Raw genomic sequence first — 20,942 nt, 5'->3', positions numbered from 1 at the left:
TTAAAGTGTATCTGAGCCAAGAGTTCTGAAGTGGGGCCAAAGGGCCACATTTTTAGCGAGGTTATTTGAGTTAGCAATGTTGAAAATTCTGCTTGATGAATGACGATTTTGAACATCAATGAAATAGAATAGTAAGGTAAGAATTCATACTTAAGTTGGAGCTGTAACTGTTTTACAGATTTTAACAAGTGTAATAGGATAGTAACCCTTCTCTTGGTCTAGGCTCGGGTTGGAAAAGAAATTCCAGACATGAGACAAAATGAGAGGGAAGTCAAGTTTATTAGAATGGGGGACGCTGTTAGAACAGCAGGCCAGCTCAAATGAGAACGGATGTTGAACAGGGGTCCTCAGTCCACTTTCATAGCCAGGGTACAAGGAGTGGGATAGGGGTCTTGTGGATCATTTGCTGAATGGATGAGGCACATATACTAGGTGGGGGGCAGAGTAAGAAAAATAGATTCTGACCCCCCAAGAAAAAGAAAAATAAAAATACATTCTCCTTATGGGGAGGAGAGAAGACAGTTTATGCTGCTCAGAAGGACCTGCAATCCATCAATAGTTACAGCATGGGGCAAGAAAGTTGCTAAGGGTCTTGTTTTTCCATCCCTGCATTCCAAGACCCTCCTTGGTTTTATCTACTCTTTGGTCCGTGGGTCACCACATACCTCCCTCACTTTATTTTTAAGGCCAATTCTTTGGCCCCTGTTAATACCTTGCACATGTCTAACTATCTACCCATTTCTCTTCTCACACATTAGGGATTCCAGTTTCAAGGAGAAAGGGGCGATGACCTCTCTGGCTTCTTCAGGCTGAGCAGGGGTGCCATTGGAATCTGAGTTCCCTTTTCCTAGTCTGTTAGGGTGCATTTATGGAGGGCGATGAGAGCCCATGCAATGATAAGGTGACTTGTTTCAGCATTGTCTAGGTGTTGGAAATATTCTTGCACGACCACTTTGAAATGTGTGGTATTTTAAAAGAAACAAACTTTACAAGAAAGTTAAAGGTACATGGCCCAAAGATGAAAAGAAGTAGAAAAGCTGCTCATGGGCAGCCAGGAGAACCAGAACTGGACATTGGTTCGTCACGTTAGTGTTTCTCTAGGTACGAGAAGAAGCAAGAATTTGGGCTCATAAAATCTTTACCTGAAACTATCTGACTATCAGAAGGCCAGTTCTTCTGGGTTTTTCTCGGAGCTCAGAGTGCCTTCTTTCTGATCTCTACTCTGAACTCCTTTTGGGGCTGTTGAAGGTCGGCAGCTTGAAATGGTCATGATGTCCTCTTTGTAGAGACAGCTGGCAGAGTCCAGTCCGCAGGGCCCCTTTGTAGCCACATAGTTGACCATGCTTTGGGGGCACGTCTTGGCCATTGTGTCCCGCGGCACTGGGAAGGCTCATTCCCAGGTCTATGGAAGATTCCACTGATAGGCCACTCAATGTGCTGTTTCTAGAGCAGGCCTTGTGAGTAGCAAAATCTCTGGACCATACCTGTCTTACTAGCCTCTTGGTACAGGAAAACATTCCCTGTTCTTGCTTCTTCCCATATCTAGTGTTACATTATTACAATCACTGATCTCATCTGGAACTGCGTATCAGCATTTCATCACAGGCTCAGTCACATGAGTAACATAAGAAACAATCTGAAACAAGCAATATAGAAAAAAATATAGCTATAGCTGGCAGTTATTAGGAAGGTCATAAGTAGGAATGACAAGTCAAGAACTTTCATTAGGTAGAGCCCAGTATACCCCAGGTCATCTGACTTCATTTCTTAAATGACTAAAGCCTGGTGTTAATCTCCTGGTTGTACATCATGGAGCATCTCATCTTTATCTGAAGACTGCTTCCTGAGATTAGCTTTAGAAACAAACTTAGTGTCCTTTATAGTAACTTAATTGAATCTTTTAGAAATATAACATAACAAGGAACTATCTCAGAAATGAGTCTTGGTAAACACTAGACCTTAATTAAGAAAACTAGAAACTTACTTTAACAATGAAAAATTTACTATTCAGTGAAACATATTTTTTTCATTTTGAGGGCATTAACCCTGTAGCCAGGGAAGGCTTTAACCCATCAAATAAAAATGAGATTTGTCAGGGAGCTGGGAAAAGCCAGGCAGCCATCTTGGATATCCCATAGTGCTGATTCTTTGATTTACAGCTATTGTTCACCCATTTTTAATTCCGTGATTCAGGAGCAGACTATGGCCATGTTTTAAGGACATCAGGATAGCAAGGTCTACTTATCAGGGGTTATTTTTGTAGAAGACGAATGAGCTTTGTCTGCATGTACCATAATCTTCACATCACACCCGGGCTTGGATGATCAATACACCTACCCCAAACACCCAGCATCTATAATCCACACAATGAGTGTTCATTCTCAGAAGCAAAGAGAAACCAAGATGGGGGAGTTTCTCCATTAACTATGAGCATTTCCACACATTCCTTATTCCTTTCTTCTACAATCTTCTTTAAAGAGGAAAGAAGTATGAACTTCATAGCCTCATGATGTCAAAGAGACGTCTCCAGAACCAGTGGGCATCATTACATCATTACACCAGATGTCATGGTGTAAATGAATCACATGAAAGAGGCACTATCACTGGCTGGGCATTCTGGAATTAACAAGGAAATTATAACTTGAGTCTAACATTTTAAAATGTTAATTGTATGCAAATTTCATTTCACCTATACTTCCCCTGTTTAGTATCCTCATAATGCATTTAACTAGTAAGTCTTAGCAATGCAAAGGACAATATCTCCTAGTTTTCTTTTTATTTATGAACATTTTCTGAAAAACTCTGGACCACTGAGTTGAGTCACTGGGCTTCCCCGCTGGCTCAGTGGTAAAGAATCTGCCTGCCAATGCTGGAGATGTGGTTTCACTCTCATGGTGGAGAGAATCCCCGGGATGAGAAAATGGCAACCCACTGCAGAATTCTTGCCTGGAAAATCCCATGGAAAGAAGAGAATTGGTTCTATGGATAATGGCATTTTCAAACTCAGTTTTAGATATCTAAATTGCATCCAGGTGCTAAGTCATCACTGCATTTCCCAACGTCCCTAAAATCCAAACACCAAACCACATCCCAGTGGGAGTGAGGATAGGAGTGACTCCCCATGCTGATCTCTCAAAAAAGAATATTTTGAACATTTCAAAGTCGCTGATTCATGTTGAGAATTCATCATGCTCCATAGAAAGCGAGGATGCAGACAACGGAGAAAAGGCTCTAGGACACAAGGAAGTAGTCTAAAGGGCAGGTCTTTGCTATAATAAGAGGAAATGGGGAAAACTAAGATGATAACAAATGCCTGGGAAGAAAAATTAAGAGCAGAGAACTAAAGGCTTGCATATTCTCATTAGGGCATTTCAGGAGGAAAAGCAGACACAGCCGGAGACCCAGGATAGGACATTTACCTGAGAAGCTGCCGTTTCCTCTTCTTCCTCTTCCTATTCTGTCTTCTCTGGGGATGTTATGCTGCAAACGCACTTCTGAGTTTTGAGAAAATACCTTGGAGGGCATCAACAGAGCTCTTTAACCTGCAACCACCACTCCTACTGAAAGGCTATTGCTGAATCACGCAAAGACGCTGGGGTTCTTGGCCTCCAGAGGAGAAGAACTCAACCCGGGGCCAGAGACGAGGCTTGATCGCTCAGAGCTTTTGTGGAATAAAGTTTTATTAAAGTATAAAGGAGATAGAGAAAGCTTCTGACATAGACATCAGAAGGGGGCAGAAAGAGTACCTGCTTACTAGTGTTAGCCATGGAGTTACATACTCTCCAATGAATCCAAAGAATGTCTTGAGGTTGTAAAGACATCACCAGATCTACTCCCATAATTTACATTTTAAGATAACAGGATTAGCCAGAAGGTTTAATCCAGAGACTGTCCTCAGGCAGGATTCATTATTATTATATAATCCTAAGGAATGTAGAGGGGAAAAAAGTAAAAAGTTTGTCCTTTCTTCCTCCTTGAGTATTCCAGACCTCTCTCTCCTTGGGGACCCCTGGACTTCTTTTCAGCCTACCTAGGAAATGACTCTCTTATACCCCCCCCCCAACTTTCTTTTAAAATTGTGTTGCCAAGGGAAAGGGGCATCGTTTCCATTCCATAACTACTTCTGCTGTTAAGGGGTGTGGTCCCTAAATTGTTGTTGAGGCAAACTATTCTCCTAACCCTCATTTTGAGGGTCTCTGATTCAGGGGCCCCCAGTAATAGTTGGAGGAGGCTGTGTCTAGGCTCCCTCCTATGAGGAAGCTTAGACAACCATTTCTAAACTAAAAGCTTTTAGACGGTTAGAAAAGCCCATTATACAGTTACAGGCAAAAGAGTCATTAAACCAAGTTAAAATCAAAATGAAAAGTCAGGTTATGTCTATAGTTACATCAGTCCAGCTTAAGGTTGTTAGATGTCATCAGTTTAAGATGAGGCATCACATGTGATTGTTATTGATGGTATTTGCAGACTTGGAGAGTCTTTTCCATGAAGTGGAGATGTCCGCCACGGGAGGCCTTCCACTGATGAAGAGGGGAGCACTCCACAGACCGAGCAGTTAGACTGATTGTGGAATTCAGAGTAGGAATGAGCCCAGGATGGGAGGACATTTTCTTGAGGATCAAATGGCAGACTCAGGATTTTTAGTCAGCAGAAGTAGGCTCACATAGATTATCTGGTCCATCTTTTGGCTTGTTCAGACAGTCCCATTACAGAAGCAGATTGGGAAAATAGTGGGCCAGGGGTTTCAGAACACAGAGTAAGTTGCCCCAGTATCTAAAAGAAAATCGACAGATTGGCCTCCCACAGTTATTAATACCTGGGGTTCATCAGGTGTAATTAGGATGGGAGCTTGTTTGGGGACACCTGGGCACCTTCAGTCCTGATTGTCTTGAGAGTCCGACCCCTGAGACCTACGCCTCTGGGGGCAGTCTCTCCTCCAATGTGGTCCTTTGCAGACTGGACATGGAACTGGGGGCAGCTTAGATGCCTGAGGGCAATCCCACTTGAGGTTCCCCTCCTTTCCACAGTAATAGCAACTCCATCCCTTTTCACCTGGGTCCCTCTGGGCATCTTTCTCAGGCTGTTTAAGAAGGGTTTTCATAGCCATTGAGAAGGCTTCTACCTGTTCATTTGTCTTTTTCTTTCTTTCTTTTCCTCATAATCCCTACCATAATAGACTGTCTGAGCCAGTTGGAACAGATTATCTAAAGACTGATTTGGTCCATATGCCCGTTTTTAATAGCTTATGGCTGGTATCTAGACTGAGTGAGAAATCTATCCTTAAGATCACTTTTCCCTCTTCACTTTTGGGATCAATCTCAGTGAATCTGCTTCTCTCCGTCTATCTAAGAATTTATCAGCAGCTTCCTTCTCCTCCAATTTGCCATAGTTTAAAGGCTTACTTTAATGTGCTTCCTGGTGGCTCAGATGGTAAAGCGTCTGTCTGCAATGCTGAAGACCCAGGTTCAATCCCGGGGTTGGGAAGATCCCCTGGAGAAGGAAATGGCAACCCACTGCAGGACTCTTGCCTGGAAGATCCCATGGACAGAGGAGCCTGGTAGGCTACATTCCATGGGGTCGCAAAGAGTCGGACACGACTAAGCGACTTTACCTTAAAGGTTTAGCACACCCCTGCCTGAGTCCTTCAAGAATATATCTGACAAAATGACTCTGATCCCATCTTCAGCTGTGTTGTAGTCCCAGTCTAGTTCTGTAATTGGGACCACCTCATTCCCAGTGGGGAGGGTGGTTATCTCCCTCTTCCCTACTGATTTATTACCAAGCAATTCATCTGCATAAGCAACCGCTTTTCCCAAAACTTTTTTGAGTCGGGAGTCAGCATTTGTCCCAAGATATATATCACATCCTTCCAAGTAAGGTCATAAAGCAGAGAAACATCTTTAAAAGCTTTAATATATTTTTCTGGGTCCTCTAAATAGTCTCCCAAATCTTCCTTGATTTCTTGTATTTCTTGATAAGAAAAAGGCTTATTAATTCTCATAGACTGATTATTTCTCCCAGTGGGTGCTTCATGAAGAGGCAGCCTCTTCATGTGGGCTGTTCCTCGGTCTCTCTGGCTGCTCTGTGTATATGATCCCAGGGAGAGATTGGAGAAACCTGCTTTTCTTTACCTCTTTGTCTCCTGTCCTCCATCTAATTTGCAAGGAGTTATGAAATGGCCAAAGAGACCAAAAACTTTGACCAAGAAAGGAGAATTCAGTCCACATGCTTAGCCCATCTCTGGTCAGCCCCCGAAGGAGATGTTGGGTGCCTCTTGGCATTGGCAGGTCAGTATAAATCCCTGACAGGTTTCTGCCATCAGCCCTATGAGGTCACCACAGAACCGCAGAGCAGTTTGCTTGCTTCATGCAGGGCATTTCATTCATTCACGCAAGCACACCAAAGAGTTAGTCAAGTACAGCAGAAAACGTGTTCGCTAGGAGAATTAGAGCTCCAAGCATCCTTACCTTGATCTGAAGAATCCTGGATAAGCCCCCAAGATGAAAGGTTGTTGCTGAATCACACAAAGACACTGGAGTTTTTGGCCTCTGGAGAATTCAATCTGGGGCCAGAGACAAGGCTTGATTGCTCAGAGCCTTTGTGTAGTAAAGTTTTATTAAAGTATAAAGGAGACAGAGAAAGCTTCTGACATAGACATCAGAAGGGGGCAGAAAGAGTATCCACTTCCTAGTGTTAGCAATGGAGTTACATACTGTCCAATGAATCCAAAGAATGTCTGGAGGTTGTAAAGACCTCACCAAAGATCTACTCCTATAATTTACATTTTAAAATAACAGGTTTAGCCAGAAGGTTTAATCCAGAGACTGTCCTCAGGCAGGATACATTTTTTTTTTCAGGATACATTATTGTTATATAATCCTAAGGAATGTAGAGGAAAGAAAAAAGTTTGTCCTTTCTTCTTGCTTGAGAATTCCAGACCCCTCTTTCATTGGGGACCCCCAAGCTTCTTCTCAACCTGCCTAGGAAATGACTCTCTCACTAGACAGAAAGACCTTGAAAAGCTGAGAAGAACAACCTCTCCTGTCCTCTGTCTCAGGAGAGATTCAGGAACAATTAATTCCTACATGGAGACCAGCCTGTGAGATAATTTATTGTTTTCTCCCCAGAGATAGCTGCTAACACTCTGCTCACACAGACGGTGTGAGCTGACTGACTTCCCCGGTCCAAATCCAGCTAGACCAACCCTGCAGCCTCTCCTTGGGCTGAAGCTGGGCCTCAGCTCTCACAAGTGGACCAGGAGCCAAGTCCTTATCCCGGGCCTCCCCTTAGAATCCCCTGGAGCACATCCTACACACCACACTGATGCTCCCACAGGACCAAAATAGAACTCTGTTGGGAGGGCATCAGTGAGGTCATTTCCTGACACTGGTCACATGATCCTGATGGGAAACCAGATGGAAACCACTTGGCTAAAGATTCTTTCTGAACCATTTCAATGAATACAAATCCCTGGTGGCCAGGTCCCCATTCCAAGAAGTTATGAATCTGCAGGTCTACAGTGGGGCCATGAAAGGAGTCATCAGCAAATCCCATTTTGTTCTGATGTTTCTTCCCCAAAACCAATGTTCAGGAGTTCTGAGCTCAAAGCCTCACACTCACCACACCTACGACCTCTCTGTAGGGGAGGATTTAGGGCAGGAGTTTCTGAGAGAGGTCAAAGCTGGAATCAGCCAGAGAAAACAGGAGTACTTGCAGTTCAGCTTTTATAAGTTACCCTGAGTAAAGTGCCTCGGACTCCCTAGGCTGAGTGTGGATTCATCCATTCAAACCAAGACAAGGATTCTGGTGAGCACTGTACGGATTATTTGAGTGCTGAATTACATTCACTTCAAATAATCTCAAATCATGTCATTACTAACAAGAATACATACATTGCTAAGAATTGTAACTTTCTAACCATAAACCTTCATCACATGATTCATGCTAATACATCCATCTTCTATGTGTTTTAACTATGGAGTACTCCCTACAGTCATTCTCCTTCAGAGAAACCTCTGAAAACAAAACTGATGAAATGCCTTCTCGTATGCAATCTCTGATATTTACTTTGATTTAACTTTTGATTAACAACCTTTCTACATATTTGTTACATCATTCCCATAGGTTTCTTACATAAACTCTTGTGTTTTCAGATGCATGTTCAGGGCAAACCTCTTCCATCACTTGTTCCATTATGAGGGTTTCTTTCCAGTGTGTGTTCTCAGATGTTTAGTGAGATTACCACTATGACTAAAGGCTTTGCCACATTCTGTACATTTATAAGGTTTCTCTCCAGTATGAACTCGCAAATGTGTAGTAAGAATTGAGTTCCGATTAAAGGTTTTGCCACATTCTGTACATTTATACGGTCTCTCCCCAGTATGGGTTCGCTGATGTTTAGTAAGACTAGAAACGTTAAAAAAGGCCTTGCCACATTCTGTACATTTATAACGTCTATCCCCAGTATGAATTCGGTGATGTTGAGTAAGGGACGAATTCGTAGTAAAGGCTTTGTTACATTCTTTACATTTAAAAGTCTTCTCTCCAGTATGAATTCGCTTATGTCGAGTAAGATGGGAGTATTGAATAAAGGCTTTCTTACATTCTTGACATTTATAAGGTCTCTCCCCAGAATGAATTTGCTGATGTCGAGTAAGATGTGCACAATGAATAAATGTTTTGTTACATTCTTTACATTTATAAGGTCTCTCCCCAGAATGAATTCGCTGATGTCGAGTAAGATGTGAGCAATGAATAAATGTTTTGTTACATTCTTTACATTTATAAGGTCTCTCCCCAGAATGAATTCGCTCATGTCCAGTAAGAAGTGAGGGACGACGAAAGGCTTTGTCACATTCTTTACATTTATAAGGCTTCTCTCTAGTATGAATTCGCTCACGTTGAGTAAGTTGCAAGCACTGAATAAAGGCTCTGTTACATTCTTTACATTTATAAGCTCTCTCTGCAGTATGAATTTCCTGATGTTGGGTAAGATGTGAGCATTCAATAAAGGTTTTGTTACATTCTTTACATTTATAAGACTTCTCTCCAGTATGAATTCGCTGATGTCGAGTAAGATGTGAGTATTGAATAAAGGCTTTGTTACATTCTTGACATTTATAAGGTCTCTCCCCAGAATGAATTCGTTGATGTCGAATAAGATTTGAGCACTTAGTAAATGTTTTGTTACATTCTTGACATTTATAAGGTCTCTCCCCAGAATGAATTAGCTGATGTCTAATAAGATTTGAGCACTTAGTAAATGTTTTGTTACATTCTTTACATTTATAAGGTCTCTCCCCAGAATGAACTCGCTCATGTCCAGCAAGACGTGAGGGACGACTAAAGGCTTTGTCACATTTTTTACATTTATAAGGCTTCTCTCCAGTATGAATTTGCTGGTGTTCAATAAGATGTGAGTTGTAAATAAAGGCTTTGCCACATTCTGCACATTTATAATCATTCTCTCCAGTGTGAATTCGTTGATGTTTAGTAAGAAGTGAGCGATGCTTAAACACATTGCTACATTGTGTACATTGGAAAGGTTTCCTTCCTGTATGAATTTTCTTATGTCTCCTTAGATGGCATGATTTACTAAACAGTTTCCCACATATCTTACACTTGTTTTCTTTCTTTGAGTTCTGAACAGTCTGTGGTTGAATAAGTTCTGAAGAGTGATTAAAAACCATACCATATTCAGTACAAGTCCCCTCTTCAGTACAAGTTCTCTTATCGAGAGAAAAACCCGACATTTGATCAAAGGCATTTCTACATTTATTACTTGTAGAATCCTTGTTAGAAGATTTGGGTCCCTGATGTTTCTTAAGGTTGGAGTCTCCTTCAACCGTATACCCAGGTTCATTGCCTGAATACCTTCTCAGTCCACCAGAAATACTCTTGTAATTATTGGAGCTGGAGCTCTTACTTAAGGTCTGACTCATTTTATTACACACGGAAAGTTGTTGTGTACTGACCATACCACAATATGTATTGAACAATGATGGTTGGATTGCATCTCTTCCAGTATCATCAACATTATACATCTTGGAATGGAGAGAAAATATCTGTTGGGGGAAGAAAAATGAGCCCCTGCTCACAGATCCCTCAAATTGATTAGATTGTGAGTTTTCCCACTCACTGTTAAATTGTAGGTGTTCAGACATGCTTGAATGTATGTTTAGTCGAAGCCTATGTTCAGAATTGTCTGAATGAGGATTTGCAGCAGAGACTAGATTACCTTCCAGATTTTCCAGGTTTCCTTTTAGAGAACATGTATGTTTCAAAAAAGGATGGAAATCTTTTCTTAAACACTTACACATCTTGGCGAATGTTGAAGACTGAAGTGGGTGTTTTTCCCAACGTGACTCAGGTCGCTCAATTCTTTTTCCAGTAATGTTAGAAATCTGTGTAACTGTCTCCATTTCTTTAAGTCCATATAAACATCCTCTCTGTCTTTCATATACCCATGTACATTCCCAGACTTTCCTTAAATTTAAGTTTCTGAGGTGAAATATGTGATATATTCCTAGGTTTGCTTTTGGGAACACATCTTCTAATGCTGGATTCTTCGGCATCAAATCCTGGGTGTCTTGTGGAGACAAGGCTGAAAGATATCAAATAACAAGTAACTTCCCCTGCTATTCTCAGTGAATATCTTTAAACATTTAGAGAAAATTGATGACCATAGCTAGTTTAAAACTAAAATAGAGATAATCAAATCAAATAAAATAGAGATGGAAGCATCAAGATGCCAGAGGATCAGGCAGATGTGGAGACCATCTCTGTCTCAACAAACGAATCAGAAATGGAACACTTTTCACAGAGCCCAGCTGAACACTAGCAGAGACCCCTCAAAATCTAAGAAACAAGAAAGATTCCTGCTGAGCCAGGTAGGACACGAGAAACAAGAACGAAAAGGAAGAGGAAATGGGATGGGGCCTGCAACCTGGGGGGACATGAAACTGAGGAGAGGTCTCCACATCCGGGGAAGCCCCTCATCAGGGGCTCAGTTTGGACAGAAGGAGAGCTTCATTCTACTTGGGAAGAGAACATGGCAACCCGCGTGTGACAGCAGGACAGAGAGAGACCTGCACATGGGGTCCTGACCCCGGCCCTGCCCACCCAGCCTGAGAGGCAGGTCCAACACTGCAGACAAGGGCTGGGTGCTGAAATGTGGGGTTAGGAGAGCAGACCCAGGCAGAGGATTGAGGTTGGCTGTGAGGAAACATCCTGAAGGGATGGGACTGCGGGAGGAGCTCTGCAACTGGGATGCTTGTGGTGGAAGCCTGAACCACCAGAGAGCAGAGTGGCATTGGGGAGTGATGCCCAGAGAAGAAGCCCATTGCATCCTTTGTCCCTTGTGCCAGACCCTGCTCACCAAGGACTATGAAGAACTCCACCCATGTAGGATTTTTGAGCCCCCAGCAACGGCCTCCCCCATCGATCTGTGCTCCTCCACAATCAGCAGACTCCTGCGCTCTGGGGCAGCTCAGGAGAGGACACCTGTGAGTTGCCCACACACTCAGATGGAGCTGAAAACACAGCTGAGCCCCAGGGATGAAGAAGAAAAGCTGACACCTCTCCCTGCAGCAACAGAAGCCACAGTCTCACACCCACGACCGGCTGTGTAACCTCAGCCCCTACAGAGCATCTGAATCACCTACCAGCGCTCTCTCTCAGTCAAGGCAGGGGCAGCTCTAGCTGCTGTAGACTCTGTGGGCTCCCACACAAGGGGGCTGGGCCAGGACAGAGCCTGACCTGCCCCAGAGCACCACAGCAGGTCCAGCTCCACGCTGAATGCAATCCCAGGACCTGACTTCACTGAATCTATGCTGGTGACCTTGTGAAAACAACATCTGCGAACATCCAGGGCCATGTGCCGTCAGGCCCATGTTTAAGGTGGGGCCAAGAGCAGTGCCTACACTACATCACATGAGAGCCTGCAGAATGCATGGGAGGGGGAACCAGAGCACATCCTGAGTGAACATCCCCAGAGGAGTAATACTCAGCGACTTTTCTCCACGTGCGGGTGCTCCAGTCCCACCTGCCTCGCACCACAGATCAGAATCACAGCCAAGATTCAGGTCTGGGGGCTCTATTCCACCACGCAGGGAGCAGGCACCACCAGAGAGAGGGCAGTAACAACCATAGAACAATGGGGAAACAGCCCTGAATATCCACAGCAGGCTCTGGTCACGGTTAACAACAATCAAAGCTCAGATCAAGAGGATGAGGGCACAAACCTCGGGACCAACCTCACCCACCAAGGTGCAGACACCAGAAGGAAGGCTAACTCGGTTCCTGTAGCCTTCAAAACAGAGACCACAAACAGAATGATGGACAAAATGACATGGCAAAGAAATAGGTTATAGGGGAAGAAACAAGATAAAAACCTCCAAGCACCACTGAATTCAGAGGTGATAGGCAATCTAATGATTACTTCCTGCTTTTAGTCATGTTAAGGGGAGACAGCAAACACTTTCACAAATTCTATATACCTAATAATTCTTAAATCCACGTCTTGCCACACAAGTTTCTGAGAATGGTCTATTAGATGTTTCAATCTAAAAATCATAAATGATAGTGATAGAGAACTAATCAGAAACTGAGAACACATAAGCAGTGTCCAAGGAAGCTGAATACAAATAAGATAAACTTAATAAAGTACTAGTTTTAAGAAATTAAGTAAGAAGAGAGACTTTAAAACTATGACTGAAAGAGGGAACTCTACTCATTGCTCTGTGGAGACCTAAATGGGAAGGAAATCAATAGAACGGTAAAGACTAGAGATCTCTTTAAGAAAATTAGAGGTACCGGGAATATTTCAAGCAAAGATGGGAACAATAAAGGACAGAAACGGGATGGACCTAAAAGAAGCACAAGATATTAAGAGAAGTTGGCAAAAATACATGGAAGAACTATACAAGAAAGATCTTAATGACCGAGATAACCATGATGGTGTGATCACTCACCTAGGAACAGACATCCTGGCATCCAAAGTCAAGTAGGACTTAGAAAGCATGATGACCAACAAAGCTAGTGGAAGTGATGGAACTCCAGCTGACCTATTTCAAGTCCTAAAAAATGATAATGCTAAAGTTCTGCACTAGATAAACCAGCAAATTTTGAAAACTCAACAGTGGACACAGGACTGGGAAAGGACAGTTTTCATTCCAATCACAAAGAAAGACAATGCCAAGGAATGCTCAAGCTACTACAGAATTTCCCTCATTTCAAACAGTAAAGGCTCAAATATTTTCCTAGCAAGGCTTTAACAGTATGTGAACTGAGAGCTTCCAGATGTTCAAACTCGATTTAGAAATGGCAGAGGAACCAGAGATCAAATTGCCAACATCCCTTGGATCATATAAAAAGCAAGAGAGTTCTGGAGAAACAACTACATCTGCTATTGGCTACACCACAGACTTTGATTGGGAGGATCACAAGAAACTGGAAAATTCTTCAAGAGATGAGAAATCCAGACTCCCTTACCTGCCTCCTGAGAAATCTGTATGAGTGTCAAGAAGCAACAGTGAGAACTGGACATGTGACAATGGACTGATTCCAAATTGGGAAAGGAGCACGTCAAGGCTGTACATTGTCACCCTGCTTATTCAACTTATATGCACAGTATGTCATGCAACATATCAGGTTTGATGAAGCACTAATTGGAATCAAGATTTCAGGGAGAAATATTCATAATCTCAGATGTACAGATGACACCCCCCTTATAACAGAAAGCGAAGAGGAACTGAAGAGTCTGTTGATGAAACTGAAAGAAGACGGTGAAAAAGCTGAAAAACTCAGCCTTCACAAAGTGAAGATCATGGCACCAGTCAGGTCGTTTCATGGCAATCGGCAGGAGAAACAGTGAAAGCACTGACTTTATTTTCTGGGTTCCAAAGTCACTGCAGGTGGTGACTACAGCCATGAGAGTAAAGGACGCTTGCTCCTTGGAAGGAAAGCTGTGACCAAAGCAGGCAGCGTATTAAAAGCAGAGACATTACTTTGCTGACAGAGGGTCGTCTAGTCAAAGCTATGGTTTTTCCAGTAGTCATGTTTGGATGTGAGAGTTGGACCATGAAGAAAGCTGAGTGCCGAAGAATTAATGCTTTTGAACTGTGGTGTTGGAGAAGACTCTTGAGAGTCTCTTGGACTGCAAGAAGATCACACCACTCCATCCTAAAGAAATAGGTTCTGAATATTCATTGGAAGGACTGATGCTGAAGCTCTGATGCTCTGGCCACCTGATGCGAAGAACTGACTCACTGAAAAAGACCCTGATGCTGGGAAAGACTGAAGATGAGAGAAGGGGACGACAGAGGATGAGATGGTTGGATGGCACCACTGACTCGATGGCCAAGAGATTGAGCAGGCTCTGTGAGCTGATCATGGACAGGGAAGCCTGGCGTGCTGCAGACCATGGATTGCAGAGTCAGACTCGACTGAGCAACTGAACTGAACTTACTGATATGTATGATTGATTATCTTTGCTGTATAGGAATTCAAAATTGGAAAACAGCTATATTCCAATTAGAACTTTTAAAAAAGATTTCTTTATATAACCTAAAAACGGTCATAGTTTGAATCAACTATTAATAATATAGTGGGAAATGTGCTAAGAGTTTATGTGAATTTATTTTAAAATTTTATGAGGTAATAGAATATATAAAGTATTTTAGAAAGTTAGAATCAGGGCAAATACACTTAAGATATTTAACCTGAGATCATATAAGTGAAAGAGAAACTTTGAAGTCAACCTGAGATGTGCATTCTTTCATTTTCACAAGGTTTTGCCTTCTGCAGGGAAAAATTACTTGAATTTTAAATTTATATAGAAGGTCCTATGTGTTGCTCCCAGTGGATAGGAAATTATAAACCAGAGGACAGAAACCCGTTCCCAGTATTCCTAGAAGTTTGGCAGTTTGTCTACCACTCCACTCACACATTTCTGTCCAGAGGTAGAAGGAAACTTGAAAAGGACTGTCACATATTTACTCAGAATTGGGCAGAGTTTTCCTAGGGCCCCCAGGCAGTGGAAGAGCAAGTAATAAATGCAGTTTGTCACAAGCCAAGAGGAGACTTTTAGTTCACACTGTGGTGGAGAAAACTAATCGCTGGAGATAAATTCATGAATGACTTAAGAGACAGAATGGGGCAGGTGATACATTTCTACGACAGTAGCAGACACAAACCCAGGTTTTCAAAAACCATTTCCATTGAAGCAAATCTTCCAAAGCCATGTGATGAAGGATGAGTTCCTCGCTGCTCCTTGGACCACTCACCTGAGTGATCATCTCCATCCATTCATACCTACCTGGGTAAATGGCTGTTGTCTCCATTCTCCTTATATTCCTGGGATACTTCAATTGCTCCAGCAAGGCGACCAGGTCCAGCTTAGAGACAAGCCCTGTTGATCAGAGAAAGGAAAATTTGTGTTGTTAGACATTCATCAGTATCGAATCCAATATGTATTCAGGTGAGACGAGAATGCATTTTCTTCTAGAAAACGATATCCAGAAATAACTTTATTCAAAGCCGCTATACAATACTAACAAACACCTAACAATCAGATCCTGAGATTCTGGTCAAGTAGTACTAAGGCAAAAGTAAATGGTGTCAATGTGAAATTAAGAGAGTGTGCACCTATTTAATAACACAGAACTTATACAATTACCACTAACCTAGAATGAAGGAGGCGGAGTACATCAAGGAAGAAAAACATCACCAGCATAACGAGTTATCATGAAGCCTTTCTTTCTAAACTCACAGATACTCATTTTCCCCTAGAAAGCAGAGATTTGGAACTATTGTGGGAAGCAGAAAATTTCAGAAGACATTCGAGAAATGAAGGAACCAAAACCTAGTGGGTAGGTGAGTGATTCTGGAAGGCAGTTATCCTCACCCAAGGAGGCCAGGTTCCCGTAGTTCTCTAACATCACATCCGTGTACAATTCCCGCTGACCGAGGTCCAGGGTTTCCCATTCCTCCTGAGTGAAGTCTATGGCCACATCCCAGAATGTCAGCCGTCCCTGAAATACAAAGTACAGAGCGCATGTGGCTGTGGGAAGACTTCCTTATGGGACCCAAGATGAAAACAGCAAGTTCAGAGACCTGGTCTTGATTCAGTGGCTTGGCTGGTATTACAAAATATATTTTCTACACAGTAATCCTTTCTACCCTATTTCTAATGTGAAGAAAAGAGGATGAGTTATGATCCACAAGCCATTAGAGAAACTATTCTCATCTGAAAGAAAACTTATAAAATCATCAGGGAAACATTAGCATATTTATTTTTCAGTGTTCAGATTATGACTAATTAGATTCTTGTAAACATTTTGGAAAATACAAAACTGTGATGAGACTCTCTGATGTGAGCATGGAGTGTACTGGAAAAGATCAGACCTGGGCTTGGGATGAAAACCCCCACTCCCCAAACCCAGCATCTCTGCTCAACACACCTGAGTGTTCATCTTCCAAAGCAGAAAGAAAGTAAGAAGACATGGAGTTACTCCATTAATTGTGAGAATTTAGGCATATCCCTCACTTTTTCTTTTCAAGACACTTGTTCAAGTCAAGTGGAAAAAAACAAATTCATAGTATGGGAATCTCACAGAAACACCTAAACCAGTGAACATGAGTCATGAGATAAGAAGTATATGGAGGAATGCATTATCACTGCATGGGCATTTTGGCACTATATGGAAACTATGACCTGAATCTATCATTAAAAAAATGTTAGTTCAGGAACTTTCTGATGATCCAGTGACTAAGACCCTGAGCTTCCAATGCACAGAGCTCTGGTTCTTTCTCCGATCAGCAAACTAGATCCCACATGCTGTAGCTAAGAGTTTACATGTCACAACCAAAGAATCTGAAAATTACAAGGATGACTGAAGATCCTACCTGCCACAAGAAGACCCAGTGCAGCCAAATAAATAAATATTTTAAAAATGTGTTGTAAGCAAATTTCACTTCATATATGACTTCCCTGATCTGTAGCCCAATGTTGCAGTCCTTTAATGGCCCGGAACCTGCTGGTCCAGAGTTGACAATAAGAAAGTAAAAGACAAAGAAGCTGATATTCCCTGGTTTATGCAGAGAACCTATAAAGCCCTTGACACAGGGCATCCTCTCGAGGAACTCTTGAAAGTCCGGGTGAGAAAGTGAGCTCGGCAGGTTTCCATGCTTCAGAGAATTAGCCTGAGAGGGAGAGAGAGAGAGAGAGAGAGCGAGAGAAAGAAAGAAAGACACAGGGACCCAAGCTCTCATGGAACAAGGGTGCTTTAATGATCGTTGTGTGAGCATATACAGGATGTTAAGGAATTTCTTTGACAATAATAAAGATCAGAAAACCAAACGTATAGTAACCGTTACCAAGGAAAGAAGGAATTAACAATGGTCATAAGGTCAGAAGAAAACCTGTATCTCAAAAGGGATGGTCATGACTAGGCAGATTTACTGAAGGCAAAGAGTTTACTGAAAGAAATCCATGCAGGCGATTCATCTCATTTATCTCAGTCCTGGGAGCAGAACTGAACTGGTGTTACAGTATAATATGACTTTTACACAGCAATATTTTCTACCGTAATCCTAAGCCAAAGAAAGATGAGAAATGAACCACAAACCATTTCAGAAACTATTCTGATCTGGAAAAGAAATGATAAAATAATAAGAACAACATTGGCATATTTATTTTTGAGTGTTGTATTTGTAGGACACAGGATGAATTTTCTATCAAGGAAACAGGGAATATTTTTAAAAAGCATACTCTGACCCAAGAGTTCTTGAGTGGGACAAATGTGCCATTTCTTTTAGCAAGCTTAACTTTCTTCCTTAGTATTGTTAACAAGCTTCTTTTAACTAGTGGTATTCAAAATTCTGCTCCATGAATGGCCATGTTGAATAGTAACGAAATGCAATAGTAAGGTAAGCATTCATGCTTACTTTTGAACTTCAGGTGTTTTACAAATTTTGCAGTTCAAATATGACAGCATCCTCAGTAGCAACAAGCATTTTAACTATTTAGGATATACTATATATCTTTCTGAGAGTTTTGACAGAGTCTTCCAATTATGTTGCTGTTCCACCTTTTTGCAAATATGTAGCAAACATTCCTTAAACAGCTTAAATTTACTTCACTTTATGTACTCTAAACTTTAATAATACACACACGAATACATAGGGACAACTCTAAAGAAAGTTCATAGAAGTTTCTCTAACTGTAAAGAATACAAGAAAAATAACTGATCAAATCATATGAACATTTCCATGCATACATATATTAAAATGGAACTATATATTTGTTTCACTAAAATGAAACAATCGAAGGCCATGGAAAATATATAAGAACAGTTTTCAAAGGTTAGAATCAATACAAATCTTCATGAAATGATGATGGCTTTTAAATAAGCCCTAGGTTTCTGCCTGCACACACAGATGCACACCTAAACACACTTCAGGTAAAAGCAACCTTCCATAAGCAACAGATCTTTTGGAAAAAACATTTTTAATCCACCTTTAAAAAAAAAAAAAAAAAACTCGTGTATTTTAGCATTTATGGTAAAACAAACATTTACAAATTGTGCATGAATGTGTGCTAAGTCACATGAATCACGTCTAACACTTTGCGACCCCATGGACTGTAGCCATCCAGACTCCTCTGTCCATGGGGTTTCCCAGGCAAGAATACTGGAGGGGGTTGCCATTTCCTCCTCCAGGGGACCTTCCTAACCCGGGGATCAAACCCAGTTCTCCTGCATTGGCAGGCGGATTCTTTACCACTGAGTCACTTGGGTTCACTGAAAACAAATGTTTCTCTTTAGTAACAATGATCAAAAACACAATATGAGCAATAGTCTACATTTTATTAGCAAATATACCATGACACCTATTTAGAACACATTTCCAGACCTATGTGAAGAAACTGTAAACCTTTCCTGAAGCACATAAAGTCTGAAAACCACAAGTTTTACTTGGAAGATGTGGTGACATAAAGACTTCAGTGACTCCAAATTCAGAACAATTGAAACTCAAAACAAACATGGATATTTCCAGTATAAGTCTCAGCTGTATCTAGGAGAGCCAACATAATTTTGAATTTAAAAATGAAAAAAACATAAAGAGGGAAATTACAGATTTCTGTAATTACAATCTGTAAATCTGTAATTCTGCCAAATTACAGATGAAGTTATAACTGTATAGACTAGTAAAACTTCAAAATAGATGAAGCAAAATAGTTACAAGGTAGTCAAAGAAGCTCACCTAAAGAGAGACTTAGACATTATTTTGAACAATAGAAGGTAAACACAACAAAATATTTTTTAATATTGAAACATGTGAGATATTCCAAAGTAAGAAAAATCAGAGGGGGAAAAAAGGTCAAAGGGCATAAAGGAAAGATTTAGGATTCAGCGTTATGTAATAAAGAATTTAGGGGCTTGCCTGATGGTCCACTGGTGAGAAGTCTGCCTGTCAATGCAGAGGACACGGGTTCCATCCCTGGTCAGGGTAGATCCCACAAGCCTCAGAGCAACAAAGCTAGTGTGCCACAACTGCCGAAGCCCACATCCTCCAAGCCTGCCAGGTATTAATACAATGACTGAACCCGTGCCTTAGAGCCAGAGCTCCACAACAAGATAGTGGCCCCTCCTAATCACAACAGAGAAAGCCCAAGACCATCAGCAAAATTCCAGTATAGCCAAAACCAAATAAATACCAAAACAAAACAACAACAAAAAAAGAATTTGGCAGGCTTTGGTCCCCAGGTTCTGGAAGTTTGTTAACTACTCTTGGAATTTAAGGTTTTGTTTTGTTTTTTTTTTTTTCCCTCTTGGAATTTCCTTAGTGACTGAAGTAGCTTTATTACTCTCCGTGGGCCCTGATAATTTATGCTAGCAACATGACCTACGGTCGGCCCCTAGCTTAATAATGGGATGACTCAGGTTGTGAGGCTGGGCATTTCACAAAGACCAACGAAGTGACTAGAGATTTGGGGCTTTGAGCCAGGTGGGCTGATTAGCCCAATCTCTAAGGAGGGGAGAATGCTGGAGATGTTATCAATCCCACCTATGTAGCTAAACCCGAATAAAAGCTCGGGACTTAAAAGCTTGAGTGAGCTTCTCTGCCCGGCAATACTGTTTTCTGTCACACATGCGAGGAGGGCAATGGGTCCCTTGGCATGATGACTATGGGTAGGTTCAAACAAACCCGTTCTGAAGTTAAGGAGCTTATCAAGTCCAGAGAAACAGCATTTCAGGAAAGAGAGACAGAACAAACACGGACTATGCCTCTCACCTCGGAAGGAATCATTTCTGACTCCTTGATCTCCTTCTCCTCTGGTCTTCCTTCTCAGGTAAGATCAGTTATGGGAAGCGACCCGAGGGTTGAAAATAGGCTGTTCAATACTTAGAAAACCACAGCGAGCTCCCTGTAACACAGCCCCACACAGAGGGAGGATTTCAACAGGTACAAATCACAATCCTCCACGGCCACTGGCACAGCAGGGATTCTGGAACACAGAATCAAACGAGGTGTTTTTACTTTTATTCTTTTCTTCAGAACTCGCGGCCCTTCCTGTGAAAACCACGCGTTCTAGGCTGACCCTCCCCTTCAAACCACAGGCGAGACCCTGACCAAACTCCATACAGAATAGAGCCTCCTTCACCTCTTCGTGGATCAGGGACCTCGGGGTTGGGCAATGCAGGACTTTTAAGCAGCGGTCTCTACAAACTAGAAGGCAGAACTGCCAGAGAAGGACATGGACTCTAGACCGATGTTAACAGGAAGCGGACGGGGGCCCCAGGGACCCGGCAGCTAAGCTAACGGACCTCTGAACTTCTGACGGCGATGCGAGGACACACTGGGGACGGGAAAATGGGGGCGGTACGTTGAACCTCCACAGAGACCCCCGAAACCCACGTGTGAAGGACAACAGGCCGTGG

The 20,942-nt window shown here is 42.0% G+C and overlaps 2 protein-coding genes across 2 annotated transcripts in view; both read right to left on the bottom strand.

The window, feature by feature from the left end:
* The window catches only part of LOC133055191 (zinc finger protein 208-like), an 83,885-nt gene extending 73,944 nt beyond the window's left edge, over positions 1–9,941 (bottom strand). The window contains 2 exon segments of the mRNA XM_061140621.1: positions 8,198–8,873; positions 8,958–9,941. Coding sequence (XP_060996604.1) covers positions 8,198–8,873; positions 8,958–9,941 — 1,660 coding nt within the window.
* A 236-nt stretch (positions 9,942–10,177) lies between these two features.
* On the bottom strand, positions 10,178–18,706 carry LOC133055190 (KRAB domain-containing protein 5-like; the record flags this gene model as incomplete). The annotated part of the gene is made up of 5 exons (XM_061140620.1): positions 10,178–10,204; positions 10,464–10,603; positions 15,317–15,409; positions 15,905–16,027; positions 18,646–18,706. Coding segments are annotated over 5 exons (444 nt in total), but the record flags the coding sequence as incomplete, so codon positions are not given.
* Positions 18,707–20,942: the final 2,236 nt, after the last annotated feature.

Source organism: Dama dama, chromosome 4 (assembly GCF_033118175.1).
Source record: "Dama dama isolate Ldn47 chromosome 4, ASM3311817v1, whole genome shotgun sequence".
Taxonomy (NCBI): domain Eukaryota; kingdom Metazoa; phylum Chordata; class Mammalia; order Artiodactyla; family Cervidae; genus Dama; species Dama dama.
This window is presented reverse-complemented; position numbering and strand designations above follow the sequence as displayed.